Source organism: Mytilus galloprovincialis, chromosome 3, assembly GCF_965363235.1.
Source record: "Mytilus galloprovincialis chromosome 3, xbMytGall1.hap1.1, whole genome shotgun sequence".
Classification (NCBI taxonomy): domain Eukaryota; kingdom Metazoa; phylum Mollusca; class Bivalvia; order Mytilida; family Mytilidae; genus Mytilus; species Mytilus galloprovincialis.
Genome location: NC_134840.1, coordinates 67,467,048 through 67,492,148, shown reverse-complemented (window position 1 = coordinate 67,492,148; position 25,101 = coordinate 67,467,048). Strand labels below are relative to the sequence as shown.

The 25,101-nt window shown below is 31.4% G+C and overlaps 1 protein-coding gene across 8 annotated transcripts in view; it reads right to left on the bottom strand.

Annotated features, from left to right (window-relative positions):
* Nucleotides 1-152: 152 nt before the first annotated feature.
* The window catches only part of LOC143068696 (ATP-binding cassette sub-family C member 4-like), a 135,362-nt gene continuing 110,413 nt past the window's right edge, over nt 153-25,101 (bottom strand). For all 8 annotated transcript variants that reach the window (XM_076242940.1, XM_076242942.1, XM_076242945.1 and 5 more), the window contains exons 11-26: nt 24,708-24,899; nt 24,104-24,285; nt 23,617-23,713; nt 22,502-22,702; nt 21,551-21,726; nt 20,521-20,795; nt 17,905-17,984; nt 17,459-17,609; nt 12,176-12,406; nt 11,484-11,584; nt 8,883-9,080; nt 8,367-8,522; nt 7,985-8,074; nt 7,497-7,669; nt 5,852-5,957; nt 153-3,709 (exon numbers count right to left, since the gene is read on the bottom strand). In XM_076242940.1, the coding sequence (XP_076099055.1) occupies nt 3,083-3,709; nt 5,852-5,957; nt 7,497-7,669; nt 7,985-8,074; nt 8,367-8,522; nt 8,883-9,080; nt 11,484-11,584; nt 12,176-12,406; nt 17,459-17,609; nt 17,905-17,984; nt 20,521-20,795; nt 21,551-21,726; nt 22,502-22,702; nt 23,617-23,713; nt 24,104-24,285; nt 24,708-24,899 (3,036 nt within the window). In that variant the 3' untranslated portion in view covers nt 153-3,082. The remainder of the gene's footprint in view (nt 3,710-5,851; nt 5,958-7,496; nt 7,670-7,984; nt 8,075-8,366; nt 8,523-8,882; nt 9,081-11,483; nt 11,585-12,175; nt 12,407-17,458; nt 17,610-17,904; nt 17,985-20,520; nt 20,796-21,550; nt 21,727-22,501; nt 22,703-23,616; nt 23,714-24,103; nt 24,286-24,707; nt 24,900-25,101) is intronic.

Below are 25,101 nucleotides of genomic sequence, written 5' to 3'. Positions count from 1 at the left end.
GGTAGTTTTTGTATGGCCTTGACAATGTGACAAAGGATAATGTTTGCATCAAGGAAAATGTGGTCTTGTTTGTGTGGTTAAGTTGCTGTCTTATTAAAAAAAAAAACATCCCACACCTCATGTTGATCATAAACAGACAGACAAAAACAACAACACTTTGCAATCATTTATTTACCTCATTCGACCCGATTTATTAACTGATATACAGACTAGATGTCATTTTAACAAAAATCAATATAAAAATATTTAACAAGTAGTATAAGGAATCATCTCATAACTTAACATTTCGAAAATGTAAATGATTGGTAATTGTGTATCTTTTTATATGTGAAGTTGGAAACAAATAGTTTATACAGATAGAGAGTTTTTACATGTTTTTAATTTGAGAAACATGACATAAAATACCAACTTAGGAAAGCATTAGTGGTATATCAAAAAAGGACATAAAATGACATTAATGACAACATGTTGCTACATAAAAATGGAAAGTTGACAATTGGAAAATTGAGTAATTCTTTTGTCATAAAATTGAGTCCTCAACCAACCCCTACTGTTAATTTATATAAAGTATGAAGCAGACTGAAGTAGTTGTCCATTGTTTCTACCAATCAAATTATATTTTATTGAAAAAAGTTAAACATTTTGAGATAACCCCTTAAAACACACACTTTACTGAAAATGCATATATACATTGATTCTAAAAATAACAGACTTTTAGAAAAGGAAACCTAAAAATTTCAATCGATGATTAATTACAGTTTTACATTAAAATGAATTGATAAAAACAAATGTATTAAAGAAAATCCTTTCATGATGTGTATATAAGATTTATATCTGAGACAATGTATGGTTATTCCCTTTATACTGCAATGAATGACAATAGACAAAAATTAAACAAACCTTTAATCATTCATGGTGTCTTTAAAAATGAAAAATTGTTATGAAATATGTTATCATTATACACCAAACAATGTGTTTCAAAGGTAGTAAATGTAGTTGAAACTAATTTTGTCGTCCAATATTCCCGTATTTTGTTTTCATAAATGTAAAAGCAAACAAGTTTAAAAGACTTTTAAATGAAATTACTGACTAACACATCATTGTATATCACAAATGTTCTGCACAGTTAATACAAAATGAATGCACATTTGTAGTCAAATATTTTAATATACCAATATGATATAATAATTATGTACAAAGATGATACACATTTTCTTCATTTGAAAACTTGTATTAAGGAAAAAAATTTATGTTAAAAATATCAACTATAATCACAGTGTAATTATTAAATATCAATATAATACTTGACTAGCTTCTACATTAAAACAGAACTGAATGCTACATATATAAAGTCGAAGACTGGTAAATTCATCAGTCAAAGATATCCTTTTACATAACAACAAACGGCTTAGAAAATAATGCTCAATGAAAAATATAACATGCACATGGTCTTCATATAAAATTACTTATAAAAATCTAAGTTGATAGATAAAGCAACAATTATATATCACAACCTTTAAGCAAAGGCACTCAACCATTTCAGATATGACCTTATTCTATACATAAATCAAATACTAATCTAGCTGTAATTATTTATATCAAATTAGATCTTATAAAAGAAACTATGTATTCATTGTTAAATAATATTCAATATTTTCCAAGATAAATCATTCTAATTTAAATGACATTTGAAAGAAGAAAAAACTACATCTAAACATGAAAAACTCTCCATCCTCATGGAGTATTTTGCCAAAAATAAAGTATTTTTTTTCTTAAATAATAATTTGGTATTCATTATTAAAATACATGCAAATATTCATCACCAGGAACAAAGATCTTTAATTCTTGAGCTCATTAATTTGGAATGTGTATATTAAAAAGAAAATCAGAAAGTTTTGCAACAGTGCCTTTGTCAGACCAAATTCTAAATCCAAAACTTGTGATTTTGTTTTGTTTAATGCTAAAAAAGGGGAGGTAATCTGAGACAATAACATACTTTACAGCACTAAAGGAACAGATTTTAAAAGTGTTTGTGTGAAGATATGAATTAGAGGTTCTTATTCCATATTTTATTCTAAATGTCAAATTAGTGTATAAGTTTGGACTGTTGCAAGATTTTCTGATTTCCTTTTTATTGATGAGTTTAATTTTTGACATTTCATAAAAATAAATGTCAAGTCTGAAAGTATCATTTCTATAGTAATTAACTGAATTCAATAATTATTAATTTTCATCTCACTGGTCTTCAACCTGTGTCTTCTTATATGGTATAATAAAAAAAAACAAAAATCAATAACAATCAATATTTACATCTGTAAAAATTTCTACTAGATTTATACCCATAGAAAACTCAGTTTTTGTTACAAGTACCTGCATGTACATAGTTTTGAAATAAATTGATTTCAATCAATAACAATCAATATTTACATCTGTAAAAATTTCTAAAACCTTGCAATATATTTTTTTATATATATTTATAGATTCAGAACTAATCTAACATTAAGTTTGAAAACCATGTTATCTTTTTTTAATATTACTATTGGAATTCGCTGAGTAGAACTTGTGAGACAGCAACTGAACAATCAAACAAAAACCAAAGAAAACACGTACAGGACACTCTACGGTTTTCACAAAGGCTTACCTTTACAATAAATTGTTAAACCATAATTAAGTTAGAGTTATTCAATCATAAACAATCCTACCAATGGACAGTACAGAAAATATGATAACAAATTACTATAGACCTACAACAGATCATCCATGATCAATAATAAAACAATAACATTGTAGCAGATATTCTAACACAAACAAATCACAATGTCTATCATCATATTAGCACACTGTAATCATTCAAATCATAAAAATCACAACACCTTTCATTATTTAACACATCTTAAATTATTCAAATAAAAAATCATGAATTCTTCCATCCAATGTACACACTTCAAATTTCAAAATTAAAAGATACTTATAATAGTATACCAATCACAAAAGATCTTCAAACCATAATGCCAAATTGATGATCAGACTCAATTGCAATAAATGATTTAAAATGATAATATTTAAAATTAAAAAAAAAGATTTAATCAGATTTTTGATTATCATGATTAATCAGATGTTCTGTTTCCTCTGCTTCTTCTGAATCACTGTGAAAACCATTGGCAAGATTGGCATTATTTACAGTATCAGGTGACTTTTTGGCTGTGTCATGTGATTTCTTCTGATCATGTGATTGTTTAAGTAATGGACTATTTTCACTTTCATTGGAATGTTGAATACTAGAGTTCTCGTTATCAGCTGCTTCAGTCAACTCGTTGGATTTCTGCTCAATTACAGAATTACTGTCAATGGAAAGATTTGGATTTGAATCTGACTTTGTCTGATCTTCCTTTTGTTCTACATTTATTCCACCGTTTAATTCTGTTTTCCCAGAATCCTTTACCATTACAGCATTCCCGTTTATTTCCATTGAAGCACCTTTGCTCCTATCTTCCTGCATACACATTGACTCATCTATGTTCACATCTGATGTACTGACCACCCTTTCAACCTCCTTTCCAGAAGAATCATATGTATCCTTGGCAATGCTTAGTAAATGCTCTGCTTCACTTGGACCTGTCTGCTGCACCATTTTAGAAAAGTAGCCATCTTCAATTTGAAGGAGCAGATATGGATGATCAAACTCCATTATATTTCCTTCATCAAGAACCTTAAAAAGACCAAAATAAAATATAGGGGATCCACTATTAAAAAGTTTGTCATACCAGTCTGCACCAAAAACTTTTGAGGGTACTAGTCCAGAGGACTAGTGATTATTTAAATTTACTAGTCCTGAATAATTTCCACTAGTCCGACACCGGTGAGGGTCACAAAGCGACCCGAACCAGCTAGGGGGGTTTGGGGGGCAAAAATTTTGTAATCTAAGATGCAAAATCCTGCATTTTGAGCACACCTGAAAGGGTTTAAGCTGGTTGAAAATTATTTTTTTTTAGCTAATTTTAAGGATTTTACATTTGCAAAAAATTATTAAACAAGGAAAACTTCCTACACTATTTATTTTTAGTCATGATAAGTTCATAACAAAAACAATGTCAGAGTTTCCAAGTAATTTATAGTTTTTTTTATTCCTCATAGTCTTTTAATAATTGCTTCAGTTTTAATTTAGACATCCCATTGGTTTTGTTATTGTCTTTGCAGTACGTGCAAAACATTAAGAATTCAGTTCAATTCAAAGTTTTATTGCCATATAAACTTTACAGTTTGTGACATATAACAACAACAAAAACAAATAAAGTCAATAACTAAGTAACTCAATATATATATACAAATTCAGGTAAATATTAAAGGGTCCCCTGTCCTCAGTTCCATTGACCTTTTTTATAAAGGAAACTAGGTTATTCACTTGTGTTGGTGTAGATGGATTAAGTTAAAGTATATATATAAATGTCATTGTCAGTGAGATTAGCAAATGAATTATTTTCTCTGTTAATGCAATTAAAATATGTTAATCTAATATTTGAATTGTGAGAATAATTTAAATTATTAATAAATGTTTTTCATCATCTAGTACTTTGAATTTTTTGCAAAGTGAGGAATTTGAAAATGCCTTCCTTTTTCAATTAATAATGAATGGTCACTGATTATAAGTTTTGTAAAATTTTCTAAATTTAAAGTTTGAGTTAGAGAGGTAAGGTTTGATCAAGTCCTTTATACAAATTTAATTTACTTTTATCATCAATATATCTCAACTTATCCATCAACAGGTTGTTATAGTATGAGTTTATTTATTAAGGATGACGGTCATTCTTCCAACTACAGGAGATCCGAAACCCTCTGGTCCTGGTTACCTCAGATTTTGTTTTTGTTCAGAAACGTCATGATTTGATCTCTTTCGTTTTATAGCCTTTCCTTGCTTTGCCCGTCGGTACATTGAAGAATTTTTACGTTCTCCGGTCTTTCTAATTACCAAAAAAATCGAAGTGTACCAACACGATGTTGTAAAGATGACATAAATCTATTTTGATAACTTTATTGGCGATGTGAAGTAAGCTAAAACATTTTTATAACATTAAAGATATATAATTAATCGGGGGAAAATTTGTTAGTCTTTTCGTTTTATAAACAATTGCCGTCATTATTAGAAAATTTAATGTGTCCGTGTTGGTCCACTTTCTACTGGTTATAAGACAGATCAAGTTACCGGAACTTTTGCGACTGGTTTTCGTTTCTGTTTCACTTCCTCGGGAAATGTACAATTATCGATCTCGATAGTTTAGACTTCGCAACACATTGATTTGACGATCTTTTCTGCATTACTTGTCAATTTGAACTTCAAATATGTTCAAATTTCAAATAACATAGAAAGGACGTTATATTTCTTACTAGTCCGGTCGGGCTAGCGATATATAAAATTTACTAGTCCGAGCTGAAAGTTACTAGTCTGGGGCATCGGGCTAGTGGTTAACGTCGCAGACTGTCATACTCACAAAATTGTCTTTTTACACCCTTTTGGATTACAACAGTTAAGAAAACTGACATTTGATTTCAATTTTTTCGATCGAATAAATATAATGTGCCTGTCAAAAGTGAGGAATCTCTAGCCTTTGTTTATCTTGTGTGTCAAAAAAAATATGATTTAATTGAATGTTTCTAAGTTTAGTGTGGCATTCATTTTGCTGATCCAGTATATATTATTGCTTTGAGACCAGGTGAAGCCTAATTCCAGGTGCGGGATTTTCTCACTGCATTTCTACTCTTCGGACAACTTGTTGCCTCTTTGATACACTCCCCTTTTCCATTCTCCTTTCTAATAAATGAATCAAACTTGAAATGGTTTCAAAAGTGTACTTACTAGAACTTTGTCAGAATCCATTATAGTATTCAGTCTGTGAGCTATAGTTAACACAGTACAATATCTAAACTTCTCTCTAATTGTATTCTGTATCAATGCATCAGTTCTGAAATATATAATATCTAATAAAGATATTGCTTTGTCTTGTATTGAATGCCATAATATAGGGTTATTGCACGAATATTGTTCCGAGTAGAATTTTATATTGCACGAGCTTGCAAGTGCAATATATGTTCTACGAGGGACAATGTTCCCCAATATTCATGCAATAACCCTTTTATTGTATAGCAATATAATATTTGAAAGTAAAAATTGGTTTAAACTAAGATTTAAACGTTGATGACGTCATGAATTTTGAAGATTTATTGCACAAGTGCAATATTATACAATTATGGCCCGTTGAAAAGGTGAATATCCAAAATTGTCAACTCGAGAAAGTTATTTCACTGAGGGCGCAGCCCGAGGTGAAATAACTTTTAAGGGTTGACAATTTTGGATATTCATCGCTTCTTAGGGGCCACAATTGTTTTATTATACCGAACTAACCGTGGAAGGGCACTTTGAATCATTTTTAAAGCACTTACCCTATTACTTGAGTCAGTAACAAACACAAGTTGACGTTCAAAAATACATGTAATTTGTGTCTTTGAATTCTCGTATGTACAACAAAGGTAGATTCTTTTTGTAAAATATTGATGGCCCTGAAAAGGACCGTTTTTAGAGATATCATCGGCACAAGATGCACGTCAAAAGCCTTATTTCCTCTCCTCTCAATCAATGGGCTCCCTGTAACTTGAACGCTGCCATTTTGTTTATTTACGTCCGACGTCATTTTCATGGGTACAAATCAAGAAACTAAAAAGGTTATTCGCCGGTGAATAATAGGGTTATTCAACGCTGGTGTAAATTTTTAGGGTTATTCGTTCTTCCTCGCAATTGAATGAAAATTAACTGAATTATTCAATGTCATGTGATAACGTTTTACCCAATAGAATTGTTTAAAATATATGAAAGGGACAACATCAAAAGTTCAATGTAGGATAAAAAACTTAATTCACATAGTTTTTTCACCCCACCCTCCATCTTAACTTAATTTGGGAAAAATTGATTTACCAATAGGGATATATGTAAAAATCGATTTTAGATATACAAAACTTGCAGAATTTTATCCCCCCCTTCCACCCCCAAACTATTTGATTTAAGTTTTTTATCCTACATCGATCTTTTGATGTCGTCCCTAAGGTATAATAATAGAATTTGTTGCACGCTAACTTTTGGTTACATTCTGTGGGAAATATTATATTGCTATACAATAATAATATACACTGTGATAATGATAGACATATGTATGTGATGGCACTGATGTTTATTGCTTATTTTATAAATCATAATATATCAGAAGGGAAAAGATAGGTCATACAAAGCTGATATATGATAGATTTAGCTATTTTCTAAGGTCTTTTTTGGTCAAATAGCTCTGAAATTGTTTTGGTTTTTATAAATCGTTGGCTTTGAATTATTTGGATTTAATTGTTTCAGAAAAAAAGAGATCCAGAAAAGCACTACAGATGCATGAAATTATGAAGTGCTGTTTTCATTTTCTTAAGAATAAAATCTTCTCTGTATATATATAGAGATACCGTACCTTGGATCTACATTAGCTGTAGCCTCATCAATCATCAATATCTTATTTCTACGTAGAATAGCTCTGGCTAAACAGATCAACTGTCTTTGTCCCACACTAAAGTTTATTCCTCCTTCAGAAACCTCTGTCTCTAACTGGCTAGGAAGTTCTTCAATGGCTGGCTTTAGCTGTACCTATTTACAATTAAGCAAACATGTTGATAAAAACATGAGCATTATATCAATACATTTTTCCACGCTCACAAAGTTTTCTCAAAATTATTTTCTTGAAATTTTGATCAGTTCCTTTCTGTGAACTTTTCTTCCATAAAAAGCAAAAACTGAAATATTTTTTTTTCAATTTAGAATTATAGCACATATCTTCAAAATATTTCAGAGTAAGTCTTTTCATTTCTAAGGTTGAAGAAAAAGATTTTATGATGAAAGCAACATTTGAATGGTGATTTTAAGCTTAATCATTAACATTAATGACATCAATATTACACATACCTCCTCAAGTGCACTCCATAATGATGAATCTGCATGTTCACCAAATGGATCTAAATTTTTTCTCAAAGGACCAGTGAAGAGGACAGGATCCTGTAAATAAAGATGCAACCCAAATTACTATGGTAGAAATATATAAAAAAAGAAAAGCTTACCTAAAATAAACATATGATATGAACAACAGAACATGTCAATCAGACAGGAACCATACAAAGTCAAAATAAAAAAAAACTTAAAAAAAATTGTCTTCTAATAAAAAAATTAATTGAAAACAGATACGTATAGGTAACTTATTTTCTCATGTTATACCTGTTTGTTTTTTTTTCACACTTAAATTTTTCTAAAAATCAGACAAAATTTTTTCCAGAATATAGTAAAAACCTACCTGTGGTATAATAGAGATCTTGTTCCTGAGTTCATGTAGACCTATGTTGGCAATATTAACACCATCTATCATCACTTGTCCTTCTGGTTCTATCATTCTAAATAACATGGCAATCAATGAACTCTTACCAGCACCTGTTCTTCCCACAATTCCAATCTGCAATTAAAGGACACCAATTTATAATCACATGAACATATAATTCCAAAACTGCACTCAGATTTTATTTATGTTTTTTTTTTATTTTAAACTACCCCAAAAGTAATACATTGTACTAAAACGTTTTTTTTTGTGTTTTTTTTGTTTTCTTCATTAGTAAGCTCCAATTATAGATGGCAGATAGAATTTTTAAAGTAATGTCTGACATGATAATTGTAAATTCTGAAATTACTGAGAATGTACTAATGATTTATAGTCATAAAATCATTAATCAGAATATACATTTTCCATGTACAGAACCTAAAATCATAGAAAACTAATATTCAAAATGATTTTACATTTTACAAATATTGGACCTACCTTTTCTTTGCTTTCTATAGAGAACTTTAAGTACTTGAGGACCATTGGACCTGTACTAGAATATCTCAGGCAGACCTTATCCCCAGTTATCTTGCCATGGACTGGCCAGTCTGGTGGAGGTTTGTGGTCCTTGTCTGAAGTTAGATCAGCTTCACTGGGTAATTTAGAATACTGCATCACTCTTTCAACTGATATCATCTAAAAGCAAAAGAAATATATAACATCAAAGATGAGAGTAATATACAAATACATTTTTCTACTATAATATTCATAATTTTTCCTTCATTTTATAAAGACTAAATTCGATGATGTATATAATATATAAAGACATTCCTTCTTTGTTCCAAGGATATCATATGTCCATGTCCAGTCAAAAGTAGATTGGGTACAAAATAGACTAAAGGACGGAAAACAGACGATACATAAAAAAACAAGAATGTGTCCATAGTACACGGATGCCCCACTCGCACTCATATGTCCATGTCCAGTCAAAAGTAGATTGGGTACAGAATAGACTAAAAGGACGGAAAACAGACAGATACATGAAAAAACAAGAATGTGTCCATAGTACACGGATGCCCTACTCGCACTATAATTTTCTATGTTCAGTGGAACCTGAAATTGGAGTAAAAAATCTAATTTGACATTAAAATTAGAAAGATCATATCATAGGGAACATGTGTACTAAGTTTCAAGTTGATTGGATTTCAACTTCATCAAAAATTACCTCGATCAAAAAGGATTACCAAAAACTTTAACATAAGGCAGACAAACAGATGAACAAACAGACACACTGACCAGAAAACATAATCTATACTATTAAACGAGAAGACCTCATTTTGGGTGTCGCTTCTCTTCCTTCCACAATAAATCAATCATCATGCCTCTGTGTCCTATAGGTAACATGCATCGTCGCATTTGTCATCCATTCTTATGATTAATCAGATTGTGTTATTTTGGGAGAAAAACGACAAAAAAGGAGTCCAGATATGATTCCGTCATCGGACTGACTTTTAGTCATAGATAAGACTTCCGGTTTTAAAGATGCACAAATACAACCAATCGTATGATAGATAACAAAAATGAAAAATAAATAAGCCAATCAGAGCGTTCTCCATATCATGGTGTTTAGATCGCAAGAACCACAACTATTATACCTCCTTATAGAGGACAATTATTTTTCGCGTTTATCTACATGTAAACTACGATTATACTACTTTAATATATAGAGACTCTCTGTATTCTGTCTACTGTTTTCTTTGAAATGTTTACCATTAAGGGGTCATACCAGTTGTATATATATTAAAATAAGTAAAACATTTGACACATGTCACTTGACAACCAATCGTATGATGGATAACAAAAATGGAAAAAAAATAAGCCATTCAGAGCGTTCTCAATATCATGGTGTTTAGATCGCAAGAATCACAACTATTATATCTCCTTAGAGAGGACAATTATTTTTCGCGTTTCATATCATGGTGTTTAGATCGCAAGAACCACAACTATTATACCTCCTTAGAGAAGACAATTATTTTTCGCGTTTATATATCTACATGTAAACTACGATTATACTACTTTAATATATAGAGACTGTCTGTATTCTGTCAGGGACTTTCTATGTTAGTATTTTAGTATGTTTGTATGTTAGTATAGAAAGTCGGCCCTGATTCTGTCTACTGTTTTCTTTGAAATTTTTACTATTTAAGGGGTCATACCACTTGCATATATATTAAAATAAGTAAAACATGCTCAACTTCATCTCAAACTACCTCGACCAAAAACTTTAACCTGAAGCGGGACAGACACGGATGGACGAACGAACGAACGGATGTACAGACTAGAAAACATAATGCCCATAAATGGGGCATAACAATTTATTGTTGAAAGGGAAAATAGTGATTCGGCAAAAATGAAAGTAAGGTAGAGATTAGAAGTAGGCAGGACCTTTTTCGGGGCGTCGGGATCGGGTGTTTTTAAGCTCGGGATTTGGGGATTGATCCTTACGGGATCCGGGAATATATTTTTCGATTTCGGGATTTCGGGATATGCATTTCTTTAAATTCTGCATCTCGGGATTTCATGGTTTTAAGCCCGGGATTTTGGGATCAGGACCCGTCCGACCACCCCTCAAATTAGCCTTAGTCATTTATACATGATTCATATCCTACCATTGGCATGTTAATAAGGCTCTCAAAAGAAAAAGAAAACATCGATGGATTGTCCTAGAAGTATATTTTATTAGACTAATAATGGTCTATATATAAGCAGTTACATTTATTTCATGTTTGAAACGGTGCAAATTGTTAATTTGATTTGACTTTTACCAAAAGAAGCATTGTAGCAAAGGAGAATAAATGTGGTCTGAGGCCAGAAACACGAAAATAATTGAATTTAACAGAAAGGAAACAAATATCGGACTTTGGAAAAGGGCTTTTGATACCTTTTATGAAATTCTCCATACATAATATCTTTTACAAAAAATCATCCTACAACAGTCTACAAGCTGTATATGCCCGCGATTTCGCGGGTGTGTGCTAGTATCAATAAATGAGGCATAAAAATAATACCTATACTATAAATAGCTATCTAACAACAAACCTGATTTTCTACTTCAGCACTTTGTCTGACCGCCCACTGGAACATTCCCATCAATGTCATAGCATAAGTTAGAGTAAGTCCTACCCTTCCTGCATCCAGAGCTGAAAAAATTGATATTGAGATTATTTTTCCATCATGCAACATCATTTCTGATTTGTTTAATTCTTATAGAATTGATTGATTATTGTTTTCCTAATTTCTAGTGACAAATAGTTCATGCATATTGAGGACAATATAGAAGTAAATAGTGATTTATCTGAATGTTGAAGGCTTTATATTATACAACATTATATCAGAACTTTTGATAAGCAGCTGGGATTTACTGTAAGACACAATATTATATTGGTGAGTCCTAAAAAATATGAAAAGACCAGAGGCCGATTTAGGGGGCCGGGGCCTCCCCTTTTCTGGGAAATATTTGGTTGATTATATAGGGAATCACTGAAGCATGACAGGAGCGGGCCTCCTCTTAGGCAGTCAGTGGGCCCCCACTTCTGAAAATTTCTGGATCCGCCACTGAAGACATGTTCCCAATCAAAGATGATCAGATTTTCCAATAGGAAGTGGATCAAGAAGAAACTCCATTCATTTTTCTGACATCTTTTGATGCAGTCTTAGAAAACTATATCAACCATCATTCATCTTTCTTATTTCATGTTCCCTTATCAATCTCAAAGATATATTAAACTTACAATCAGCTAAAACTACACATAAGAATGCAACTATGGTAACAAATACAGCACACATCCAATCAAGTCTGACTGCTAACCATCTACTGGTAGCCAGAAACAGGAACCAGGCTTCTGTGTGTAGGTTCTGGTGATTGTCAAATTCCTCCTGAAACTTATCTTGTACTCCAAAGGCTCTGATTGTGTGTAATCCTTGTAAGGAAGCACTTAGATGGGAAAATACTGGGCTTCTTGCTGCAAAATACAATTACAATTTTCAAACAACTATTACTAAACTCTTTTAAAGAATACTTGAATTTGAACAAGGTGAACCAACACCTGGAGTGGTTTTCGTGTAGTTGGGTAATAGTGGGTGGATACTGAAAGGTATTCACAGTTGTCTTTCACTAGATAAGTAACCAGATGCTCCGCAGGGTGCAGCTTTATACGACCGCAGAGGTTGAACCCTGAACGGTTGGGGCAAGTATGGACACAACATTCAAGCTGGATTCAGCTCTAAATTTGGATTGTGATTAAATAGTTGACACAGCATAGGTTTCTGACACAGAATGAATGTGGTCTAATGAACTTAAAATTTTTGTTTTGCCTTTGAGCAATTCACTATGCTGTTGAATATTAATCCTCTCAAAAAAATGTTTGAAGAAATTTTCTTTTTATTTATGAAATCTGAAATGAAAAAAATTGACCCCCCAATTTTTTTTTCACATCCCCCTTTCCCTTATTTCAAAACTGATCTCAATTCAAATTTCTAATGAAGTTTGCAACAATAACTACTCATTTAAATACATCATAAAATATTAAAATGTAAAAAAATTCGTAAGGGTTCCACGGAACCCGGTGTCTCGCCTACTTTTTCTGTTAATCGCAGACTCAACAAAAATGAGGAAAAACATTAATAAAAATTTCCCTCACGATACTGTCTTTTGATTGAAAGAAGCTTCCAAGTTTGGTAAAAAAATCCAGGATAGTTTATGAATCTAATAAATGTTTTATAAACTTTAACTGCAGACTGTATGTAATGTTAACTGGAAGAAAAACTAAGTCCATTTATAAGTAAAATACGGAAAAAGTGAATTTTTTTTTACAAAATTTACTTCTGAATAATATCTTATGATCAGAAATAACTTTTTGTCTAAGTTTGGTAGAAATCCAGGATAGTTTAAGAACATTATAAAAATTTTAAAAACTTAAACCACAGAGTGAATGTTTTGTTTCTGGCAAAAAAACTAAGTCCATTTATAAGTAAAATACGGAAAAGTGAAAATTTATTTTTACAAAATTTTCTTCTTGATACTATCTTATGATCATAAACAAGCTTCTGTCCAAGTTTGGTACAAATCAAGGATAGTTTATGAAAGTTATTAAAATTTTAAAAACTTAAACCACAGAGTGAATGTTTTGTTTCTGGCAAAAAAACTAAGTCCATTTATAAGTAAAATACGGAAAAGTGGAAATTTATTTTTACAAAATATTCTTCTTGATACTATCTTATGATCATAAACAAGCTTCTGTCCAAGTTTGGTACAAATCAAGGATAGTTTATCAAAGTTATTAAAATTTTAAAAACTTTAACCACAGAGTGAATGTAATGTTTCCTCGCAGAAAAACTAAGTCCATTTATAAGTAAAATACGGAAAAGTGGAAATTTATTTTTACAAAATATTCTTCTTGATACTATCTTATGATCATAAACAAGCTTCTGTCCAAGTTTGGTACAAATCAAGGATAGTTTATCAAAGTTATTAAAATTTTAAAAACTTTAACCACAGAGTGAATGTAATGTTTCCTCGCAGAAAAACTAAGTCCATTTATAAGTAAAATACGGAAAAGTGGAAATTTATTTTCACAACATTTTCTTCTTGATACTATCTTATGATCATAAACAAGCTTCTGTCCTAGTTTGGTACATATCAAGGATAGTTTATGAAAGTTATTAAAATTTTAAAAACTTTAACCACAGAGTGAATGTAATGTTTCCTCGCAGAAAAACTAAGTCCATTTATAAGTAAAATACGGAAAAAATGGAATTTTATTTTTACAAAATTTACTTCTGGATACTTTCTTATGATCATAAACAAGCTTCTGTCCAAGTTTGGTGGAAATTCAGTATAGTTTAAGAAAGTTATTAAAATTTCAAAAACTTTAACCACAGAGTGAATATTTGTGGATGCCGCCGACGACGACGACGACGACGGAATGTAGGATCGCTTAGTCTCGCTTTTTCGACTAAAGTCGAAGGCTCGACAAAAAGTGCTTGTTATTACTGAATGGTAAAGATTGTTTTAATCTATCAGTTGGTAGTAAAAGTGAATATACATTGTATATTGTATAAAACAATGATTTAAGTTGATTCAACTACTATTCTGGACAAAGAAAGATAACTCCAATTGAAATCCAATTGGAATTTCTTGCTATTGCACAATATTGTGCAATTAGATATTTCTTGCTATTGTGCAATACTGTGCAATTGAAAATATTTGCTATTGCACAATACTGTGCAATTGAAGATTTCTTGCTATTGCACAATACTGTGCAATTAAAGATTTCTTGCTATTGCTGAATACTGTGCAATTGAAAATTTCTTGCTATTGCACAATACTTAATATAATAATTTTGGATCCTGATATGGACCAACTTGAAAACTGGGCCCATAATCAAAAATCTAAGTACATGTTTAGATTCAGCATATCAAAGAGGCCCAAGAATTTAATTTTTGTTAAAATCAAACTTAGTTTAATTTTGGACCCTTTGGACTTTAATGTAGACCAATTTTAAAACGTGACCAAAAATTAAGAATCTACATACACAGTTAGATTTGGCATATCAAAGAACCCCAATTATTCAATTTTTGATGAAATCAAACAAATTTTAATTTTGGACCCCGATTTGGACCAACTTGAAAACTGGGCCAATAATAAAAAATCTAAGTACATTTTTAGATTCAGCATATCATATATCCCAAGGATTCAATTTTTGTTAAAATCAAACTAAGTTTAATTTTGGACCCTTTGGACCTTAATGTAGACCAATTTGAAAACGGGACCAAAAATTAAGAATCTACATACACAGTTAGATTCGGCATATCAAAGAACCCCAATTATTCAATTTTTGATGAAATCAAACAAAGTTTAATTTTGGACCCTTTGGGCCCTTTATTCCTAAACTGTTGGGACCAAAACTCCCAAAATCAATACCAACCTTCCTTTTATGGTCATAAACCTTGTGTTTAAATTTTATAGATTTCTATTCACTTATACTAAAGTTATGGTGCGAAAACCAAGAAAAATGCTTATTTGGGTCCCTTTTTGGCCCCTAATTCCTAAACTGTTGGGACCTAAACTCCCAAAATCAATACCAACCTTCCTTTTGTGGTCATAAACATTGTGTTTAAATTTCATTGATTTCTATTTACTTAAACTAAAGTTATTGTGCGAAAACCAAGAATAATGCTTATTTGGGCCCTTTTTTGGCCCCTAATTCCTAAACTGTTGGAACCAAAACTCCCAAAATCAATCCCAACCTTTCTTTTGTGGTGATAAACCTTGTGTCAAAATTCCATAGATTTCTATTAACTTAAACTAAAGTTAGAGTGCGAAAACCAAGAAAATGCTTCATTGGGCCCTTTTTGGCCCCTAATTCCTAAAATGTTGGGACCAAAACTCCCAAAATCAATCCCAACCTGCCTTTTGTGGTCATAAACCTTGTGTTAAAATTTCATAGATTTCTATTCACTTTTACTAAAGTTAGAGTGCGAAAACTAAAAGTATTCGGACGACGACGACGACGACGACGCCAGCGTGATAGCAATATACGACGAAAAATTTTTCAAATTTTGCGGTCGTATAAAAATAAAACAATAAAGACAACAACACCCATCAATTACCACATGGTAAGAGTTTATTCTAGTCGACTTGTTTCACCTTCAGGACAATATTACACATGAACTAATACAGTGAAGTACAAATTTTGCGGTTGTGTGGTTCAAAATTAACATAACAATGGAGGTTGTTATCACGACTTTACAGATATAAATAGAAAGTGAAAGTAAAATATTAAAGAATCTAGTATAGTTAAAAGTGAAAGTTAGTCAATAAAGTTATTAACAATGTGGTTAGCTGCTATTCTTACACGTCTGTGTAGTTGGTCTCATGGAGGTTTCTAGTGGTAATATTGTAGAAACCTCCATGAGAACAACTACACAGTTTGATTTCATGTGTAATATTGTCCTGAAGACGCCACCCTTGTAGGCAAAACATGTCAACCAGAATAAACTCTTACCATGCGGTTATTGATGGGTGTTGTTGTCTTTATTGTTTTCTTTTTCTTTTAAAGAATATAAAGTCTTACAAAGAGAACAAATATTGCACACAAATAACTTAGGTATATTGTATGGAAAGAAATATATGTATGTAGATCACCCCATGAGGTATGCAATTTGTCACCATGAACAATTATACATTGATCTGTAGTTAAGGGGCAAGGGTTAAGACCTTTTTTTTTTTCAATGAGCGAAATTCAGTTTTAATGTTTTCATTGATATTTCTTTTATGATTTACAACACAATCTAGCTTTACTAAAGGAGTAGGTCCGGTAAGGGCCGATTTTGGCCCCAAATTTCAGTTTCATCTAACAAGATATTTAGGACACTTTTTAAACACTTAAGTGTCTATTTTAATTGATTCGATTAGTTTATGCTAAAGATTTTAACTGATTCAGTCATTAAAAGCGCTCCGATTGAAGCTTAAATATGAAAAATCTATTAAATATGCCAAAAAACATCACTTTTCAGATGGTTTTCGTCAAAAATGAAAGTGGCCGCATCTGTGTTCATCCTCAACCTTTATATATGTTATGTATTATCATCAAATACAACTTACATTTCAATATTATGAATGAACACGAATGCGGCCACTTTCATTTAAGACGGAAACAGTCTAAAATTTAACTAAAATGCTATAATTGTGAAGGTTTCAGTAATTTAGCATGACTTTATGATGCTAGTACACGATATATGTGCCTTGTATTGTCAAAAACAGCACATATTTATGTAGCAGAAGCATTCTTCTTTCCAAAAAATAGGGAAAAGAAAGAGTGTAAGAAGACACTTCAATTGTAATGCCTGATAAGATCCAAATTTTTAAAGATATACAAATTAATTAAAATCTAATACATTATGGTATAAAATACAAGATTCTTTTGACACTCTTTTCTCTCAATTGCATTTTTTTTTTATCAACTCCCTGATTCATTACATAAACATTCATAAACAATTTACTCATCACTTACTTGTTCCTTCTAATCTCTTAATGTGTCGAGATGTCATGATATAATATCGTCTAACAACAACAAACAGAATTCCTATTGGTATCAGTGGTATAAATACCCATGGAAGCACGATTCCAACAACAACTACTATACCAATGATTAGGAGGAAACACTACAAAAACAATATATAACAATATAAGAAGATTGATGGACTGGTGTTTAATATGGAGTGGCAAATTGAACTGGATTTCAGGATAAAAACATGTTTATGTGATATGAATATGAACCATACTTTGTTCAAGATGACAATGTGTTATGTACATGAAAATCAGTATCATATATTTTTTTTTTTTAAAGGTTGACTATATAGCTAACACAAGATAATAAAATAAATTCCATAAGTACTAAATAAAAGGTAAAATACCCTCTGTACTAACAAGATATATATATGTTTTATTATCACTTACCTGTATAAAGTCGAACAGTGTTATTGGGAGAAGGTCGTCCATATGTCCTGTATCTTTAGAAAATCTATTCAATATTCGACCTACAAAAAAAGAGGTTATATTAATACAAACAGAAGTAGTTTGTCATTAAAAGGAAAGATAGGAAATAACCAGATGCTCCGCAGGGTGCAGCTTTATACGACCAGAGCTTGAACCCTGAACGGATGGGGCAAGTATGGACACAACATTCAAGCTGGATTCAGTTCTAAATTTGGATTGTGATTAAATAGTTGACACAGCATAGGTTTCTGACACAGAATGAATGTGGTCTAATGAACTTAATTTTTTTTTTTGCCTTTGAACAATTCACTATGCTGTTGAATATTAATCCTCTCAAAAAAATGTTTGAAGAAATTGTCTTTTTATTTATGAAATCTGAAATGAGAAAAATTAACCCCCCCCCCCCATTTTTTTTCACATCCCCCTTTCCCTTTTTCAAAAACTGATCTCAATTCAAATTTCTAATGGAGTTTGCAACAATAACTACTCATTTAAATACATCATAAAATATTAAAATGTAAAAAAAGTGCTTGTTATCAATAAATGGTAAAGATTGTTTTAATTTATCAGTTGGTAGTAAAAGTGAATATACATTGTATATTGTATAAAACAATGATTTAAGTTGATTCAACTACTATTCTGGACAAAGAAAGATAACTCCAATTGAAAATTTCTTGCTATTGCGAAATATTGTGCAATTAAATATTTCTTGCTATTGCGCAATACTGTGCAATTGAGAATACTTGCTATTGCACAATACTGTGCAATTGAAGATTTCTTGCTATTGTGCAATGCTGTGCAATTGAAAATTTCTTGCTATTGCACAATACTGTGCAATTAAAGATTTCTTGCTATTGCTGAATACTGTGCAATTAAAAATTTCTTGCTATTGCACAATACTTAATATAATAATTTTGGATCCTGATTTGGACAACTTGAAAACTGGGCCCATAATTAAAAATCTAAGTACATGTTTAGATTCAGCATATCAAAGAAGCCCAAGAATTCAATTTTTGTTAAAATCAAACTTAGTTTAATTTTGGACCTTTTGGACTTTAATGTAGACCGATTTGAAAACGGGACCAAAAATTAAGAATCTACATACACAGTTAGATTTGGCATATCAAAGAACCCAAATTATTCAATTTTTGATGAAATCAAACAAAGTTTCATTTTGGACCCCCATTTGGACCAACTTGAAAACTGGGCCAATAATCAAAAGTCTAAGTACATTTTTAGATTCAGCATATCAAAGAACCCCAAGGATTCAATTTTTGTTAAAACCAAACTCAGTTTAATTTTGGACCCTTTGGACCTTAATGTAGATCTAGACCAATTTGAAAACGGGACCAAAAATTAAGAATCTACATACACAGTTAGATTCAGCATTTCAAAGAATCCCAATGATTCAATTTTTGATGAAATCAAACAAAGTTTAATTTTGGATCCTTTGGTTATTCCTAAACCGTTGGGACCAAAACTCCCAAAATCAATCCCAATCTTCCTTTTATGGTCATAAACCTTGTGTTTAACTTTCATAAATTTCTATTAACTTATACATGTACTAAAGTTATGGTGCGAAAACCAAGAAAAATGCTTATTTGGGCCCCTTTTTGGCCCCTTATTCCTAAACTGTTGGGACCTCAACTCCCAAAATCAATCCCAACCTTCCTTTTGTGGTCATAAACCTTGTGTTTAAATTTCATTGATTTCTCTTTACTTATACTAAAGTTATTGTGCGAAAACCAAGAATAATGTTTATTTGGGCCCTTTTTTGGCCCCTAATTCCTAAACTGTTGGAACCAAATCTCCCAAAATCAATCCCAACCTTCCTTTTGAGGTCATAAAACTTGTGTCAAAATTTCATAGATGGCTATTTACTTAAACTAAAGTTATAGTGCGAAAACCAAAAATAATGCTTATTTGGGCCTTTTTTGGCCCCTAATTCCTAAACTGTTGGGACCAAAACTCCCAAAATCAATCCCAACCTTCCTTTTGTGGTCATTAACCTTGTGTTAAAATTTCATAGATTTCTATTTACTTATACTAAAGTTATAGTGCGAAAACCAAATGTCTTCGGATGACGACGCATACGACGACGCCAACGTGATACCAATATACGACCAAAAATTTTTCAATTTTTGCGATCGTATAAAAATGAAAAAAAATTCTTTAAGAATCAATCTTTATTAAAATATGCAGGATTTTTTTTTCAAAAATTAATTTGCAAGTTAAACATTTAGATCTAATCTGTTTAGCGACTCCAAAGTCCTATTTACATTTTCAAAATATCTACATGTTTAAGTTTAAAACTTTAATTGCAATAGTTTTCTATTCAGATTTGTTATTTTACTCCTTTTTTCTCTTTTAGAAGACAAAGTTTAGTTTTAAAAATATGTTTTGCAGCGACAAATAAATATCTTGTAATTTAATGATTCATTTATATCACAAAAGAACTGCTTTCATTGAGAAACTGCCATTTTCTCAACAGATTTCAAATTTATGAAAACAAGAGTTGCTTTGGATAAGTGTTATTGTATATAACTAGCACCTTGTGAATAAATTTAAAGTACATACCAACTGGATTTGTGTCAAAAAAGCTGATTGGTGAACGAAGCAAACTGTTAAACATCTTGTTGTGCATGTTCATAGAAGAATCAACAGCTACTTTGAAGAACATAAGAGCTCTCAGAAGACCAAACAGGAACACAGCTGCTATGATACCAGTAAAGATGTAGACATTTTCATGTGTGTCCACAAAAGGAATAGTAACATTTGTAACATTGTATCCCTGAAATCGTAATTCTTTATCCAGTGCAATGGCAGCATGCTTATTTTCTTCTTTATTTGACCTATAAAACATAATTCATAACTTGCATATGGTTTTTATAATGCAATGGAGACAAATTTACATCTATAATAAAGTTTTGGTATTATCATCTTTTTCGTTAAAAACAGTTCTTCTTCTTCTTCCATATACAGTTCATACCACCATCTGGTGTATTATCGAACTGATGCGTGGTGCAGACAAACCAATATTTACAGTGCAGTTAAAAAATAGTATGTACAGTTAAAAATTTCGCACAGTCCTTAATACATCTTGGTCTTCTGCAACTCACACTTGAATGTGTCAATTGAGTTGCAGGCTACAGTAGTTGGTGGTAGACTGTTCCAACAAAGTAGCAAAGTTAACATAGATTAAGAAGGTATCACACTTCTTTATAAATTTTTTAAAAAATAAATGAGCTTTTGTTTCAGATTTTCAGTGTTTCATTCTTGCTATTGAATTATACATTTTACTTACATGTACTAACCCCCTCCCCCCACATTAAAATCTGGCTTATTAGATGCATTTCACACATTAAAATTGTCAATTATTTTTCCAACTACTTTGGATTCATTATAATTTGTTGGATGCCAATTTTTAATGGATTTCGTGGGTACATGTGAATCCAAAATTTAGTGTTCAATGAATGATATATTCTAAATAGGCTTGTACGCAGACTTTGAATAAATTACAATATTAAATATCCACAAACATGAAAGTTTTCCTTAATCCACGAAAATAAATCCTCAGTATCCACTTAAGTAAGTATTTGAAACTTACCATAATGCTAACCACCAATCGCTCGTCACATAAAGTCCTTGGGTTAATAAGTTTAGTAATACCAAAATAATAAACTTGAAGGGACCACAACCATTCTTCAGCCATTCATAATAAACTTTCCATCCTACAGTGCCTTCTTGTCTCTCTTCTTCTTCTGGTAGTTGTACTGGATCTGGCTGTAAAGTAAAAGTATGTAAAATGTAATGGATCTTGCTGTAGTGTAAAAGAATGTAAAATGTACTGGATCTGGCTGTAGTGTAAAATAATGTAAAATGTAATGGATCTTGCTGTAGTGTATAAGAGTGTAAAATGTACTGGATCTGGCTGTAGTGTAAAAGAATGTAAAATGTACTTGATCTTGCAATTGTATAACATTGTGTAAAAGCACCGAAATAGCCATATTCATGGGGAACTCCATTAAAAAGTCTGTGGGTTTCTCAACAAAGTGTTTTAGGTCTGCTTGTGTGGTTTAACCCTCCATTGAGCTTTTGAAAAGTTGGCAGGCAATTGCAACTGTAACTCAACAGTTTATAGTATTTCTTGATCTTATTGTGTGGTAATGAATCTGGCCATTATGTTAAAGAATGTTAATATAACAGACTCTAAAATCAATAACTATGAGAGAATGTTAAATGATGTAATAGCATAGAGAACTTTTTATGCCATTTCCGCAATGTTTTGATGGTATGTTTTGACTTGCTGGTGTGTTACTTATAAGTACAATATAAAGCATAACAAAATATCGTATATTGGCATCATTATACCTTTTGTGCATAAAACATCTTTAATTAGTTTGTATCATCGTCTACAGCACTGTAAATTCTAGTGAATTTATTCAGCATTTTCCTTTTTGAATTGAATTAATTATGGCATCCTGAGGTCTCCAATTTATTTTTTTAGCTAAAGAAAATTAGATTTTGTTTTCTAAATCTTGTTTTAAATCTAACTTACCTCAAATTCAGTTCCTATGGATGTCAAAGACATCATCGATCCGATATTGGCCAGTTTGGCGTTTTCTATATGATAGCTGACTTCCTGGTGATGTTCTTCTTCTTTTACTTCTTCCTCCTCTTTGTCTCGCTTCAGCAGAGAGGAGAAATCTATTCCTGATTGTGACATTTCATCAAATGTTCCTTGCCCTAAACATTTACCCTGAAAGATAAAAAATGTGTGTAAAGTACTGGAGTCAATTTCACAGAAAATCTTATGACTAAGATTGATTGTAAGTATTCTGATGTGTTCATTACTTACAAACAATCTAAGCTGTAAGTTTATCATTCCTGGTATCAATACATAAATACAGATTCAGAAAAGAGAAAATGCAAAAATGTAGTAAATAACAAATTTGCTAAGGATTGTTTCATAGGTTTTATTTTTGTTTGCAAAACCATATATAGCATGGTACATGCATGAGGGAGCTGGAATCTTGGTTTTTGAATAATTTATTAATTAATCATCAGAGAATTTAAAAAAAAGCATGTTTCTTATCATGTCTGTGTTTCAGCACTGACTACTGAGCTGATGATACATTCTTTGTCAATCTGTGACTAATAGTCCACAAGCATATAGGAATAAACCTACCGATAGTAGTGCTAGAAAATGAAAATAAATCTTATGAAATTGCATGCATCCAAAGAACTTTTCTGAACTTACAATCATCTAATAATTCCAATATTTGAAAGCCAAAGATGTATAAGACCTGAAAACATGAGGTCTATTTGAACAAAAGGAACATAAAAAGAATCACTAAATTCATCTTAGGTCAACTTTGCCTGATGGAATAGGAACCTTAAATAAAACTTTATTAATTTATCAAAGGGTAACCTAAGATAAGGAAAATGTAATAAGTAATGTCAGTACTGAATCACTACTGAGAGGATGATACACTCTGGGAATAACAGTATACCACGAGTGACTTGACCCAGTGCTAATGAATAGCATTAAAAAAACTAACAATATACTGGGGTAATAATATAGATTTACAATTTTAAGATTGTGTGGCATTATCTGAACTCAAAATCTGTTGTTGAAAAGTATGTAGATGAACAATGGAAATTTCTACCAACCTCTTTCAATATCAATATTTCATCTGCTTCTTTTAAAAACTGGAGCTGATGTGTCACTAAAATTACTGGTTTATTCTTCAGTACTCCAAGCACAACTCTAAATACAAATATATAAATAACTTTAAGCAAACATTCTAAGAGAAAAATATTGAGTTTGTGGCCCTATTTTAATCATAGCATAGTAGATACAATTCCCTAAAAAAGTCTTTTTTGAGGGTGTCTCATCCTGAAAATGCATGAAATTATTACGACGGGAAAATAAGCAAACAAGAATTAATACTCAATTGAACATCAATCTTGAATTTATTGAAGATGTTACAGAAATTAATGCAAAAACAAATGTTTTATCTTTCCTCATGCTCACGTTAACATCTATAAACAATGACAGTAACAACTTTTCACCAATGTTTAATTCAATGCAAAAGCCCTATATGACTTTACCTTGCCCTTGTGACTCCTTTGACCAATCAGATCACGTTTTACTTACTTTTCAAACAAGTGTCTACTAACAGCTGCATCCACAGCACTTAGAGGATCATCTAACAGATAAACATCTGCATCAATGTAGAGGGCTCTAGCTAAACTGACTCTGGCTCTTTGACCTCCACTTAAACTGACCCCTCTGTCTCCAATAAGTGTAGCATCTCCATTTGGCATTAGTTCAATATCCTGCAAAAAAAAAGTGGTAAAAAACATTTCACTCATGCTTTTAAAAAAACTTACAATCTTGTAAATGTTTTTAAAAATATATGTTTAAAGTTATTCCTCATTCTTTAATTAAAAGTTGTTTTGACCTGTCTGGTTTCCTTTACAATTTTCTATACAAATGTTCACTGTCTCTATTTCTCAATGTCTCTCATGGAAAAAGGGTTTATCTGATTTCAATGATGCCAATATCAGAATCTTTCAACCCAAAATTACTATATTTACAGATGCCATTCCCTTTTAAATTTCTTGACTTGTTTCCACTGAATTACTTATTCATTGTTTTTTTTTCATATTACTTTATTTTGTTCCCTTTATAAGATTTTTGGTCCTGTTCCCAGCATGCAACATTAGAAATCATAACTTATGCACTTTAACAAACTCACCTTATTTAATGCACAAGCCTTCAGTATCCTGTTATACTTGGACTGTTCATATTTATTACCAAACACAATGTTTTGTCGTACACTTGCTGAGAAAACCCAAGGTTGTTGTGCCACATAAGATATTCTGCCATGAACTTTGACATCACCATTTACTAATGGAATTTCTCCAAGAACACTCATCAATAAGGAAGACTGAAAAGTAGATATTTTTTTTTTACACAAAACAAAAAGTTAGGTGTTAGAAATTAGATGTTAAATTTAAATCTCCCCAAAAGACTCCCAAAAAGATTGAAATAAACAGAACACTATATTTCACACCTGAAATTGATGGAAGTTCTTTACACTTAACAGGTTCAGTACAAAATCTCCAATACTGTATATCTAGTTTTTTCAG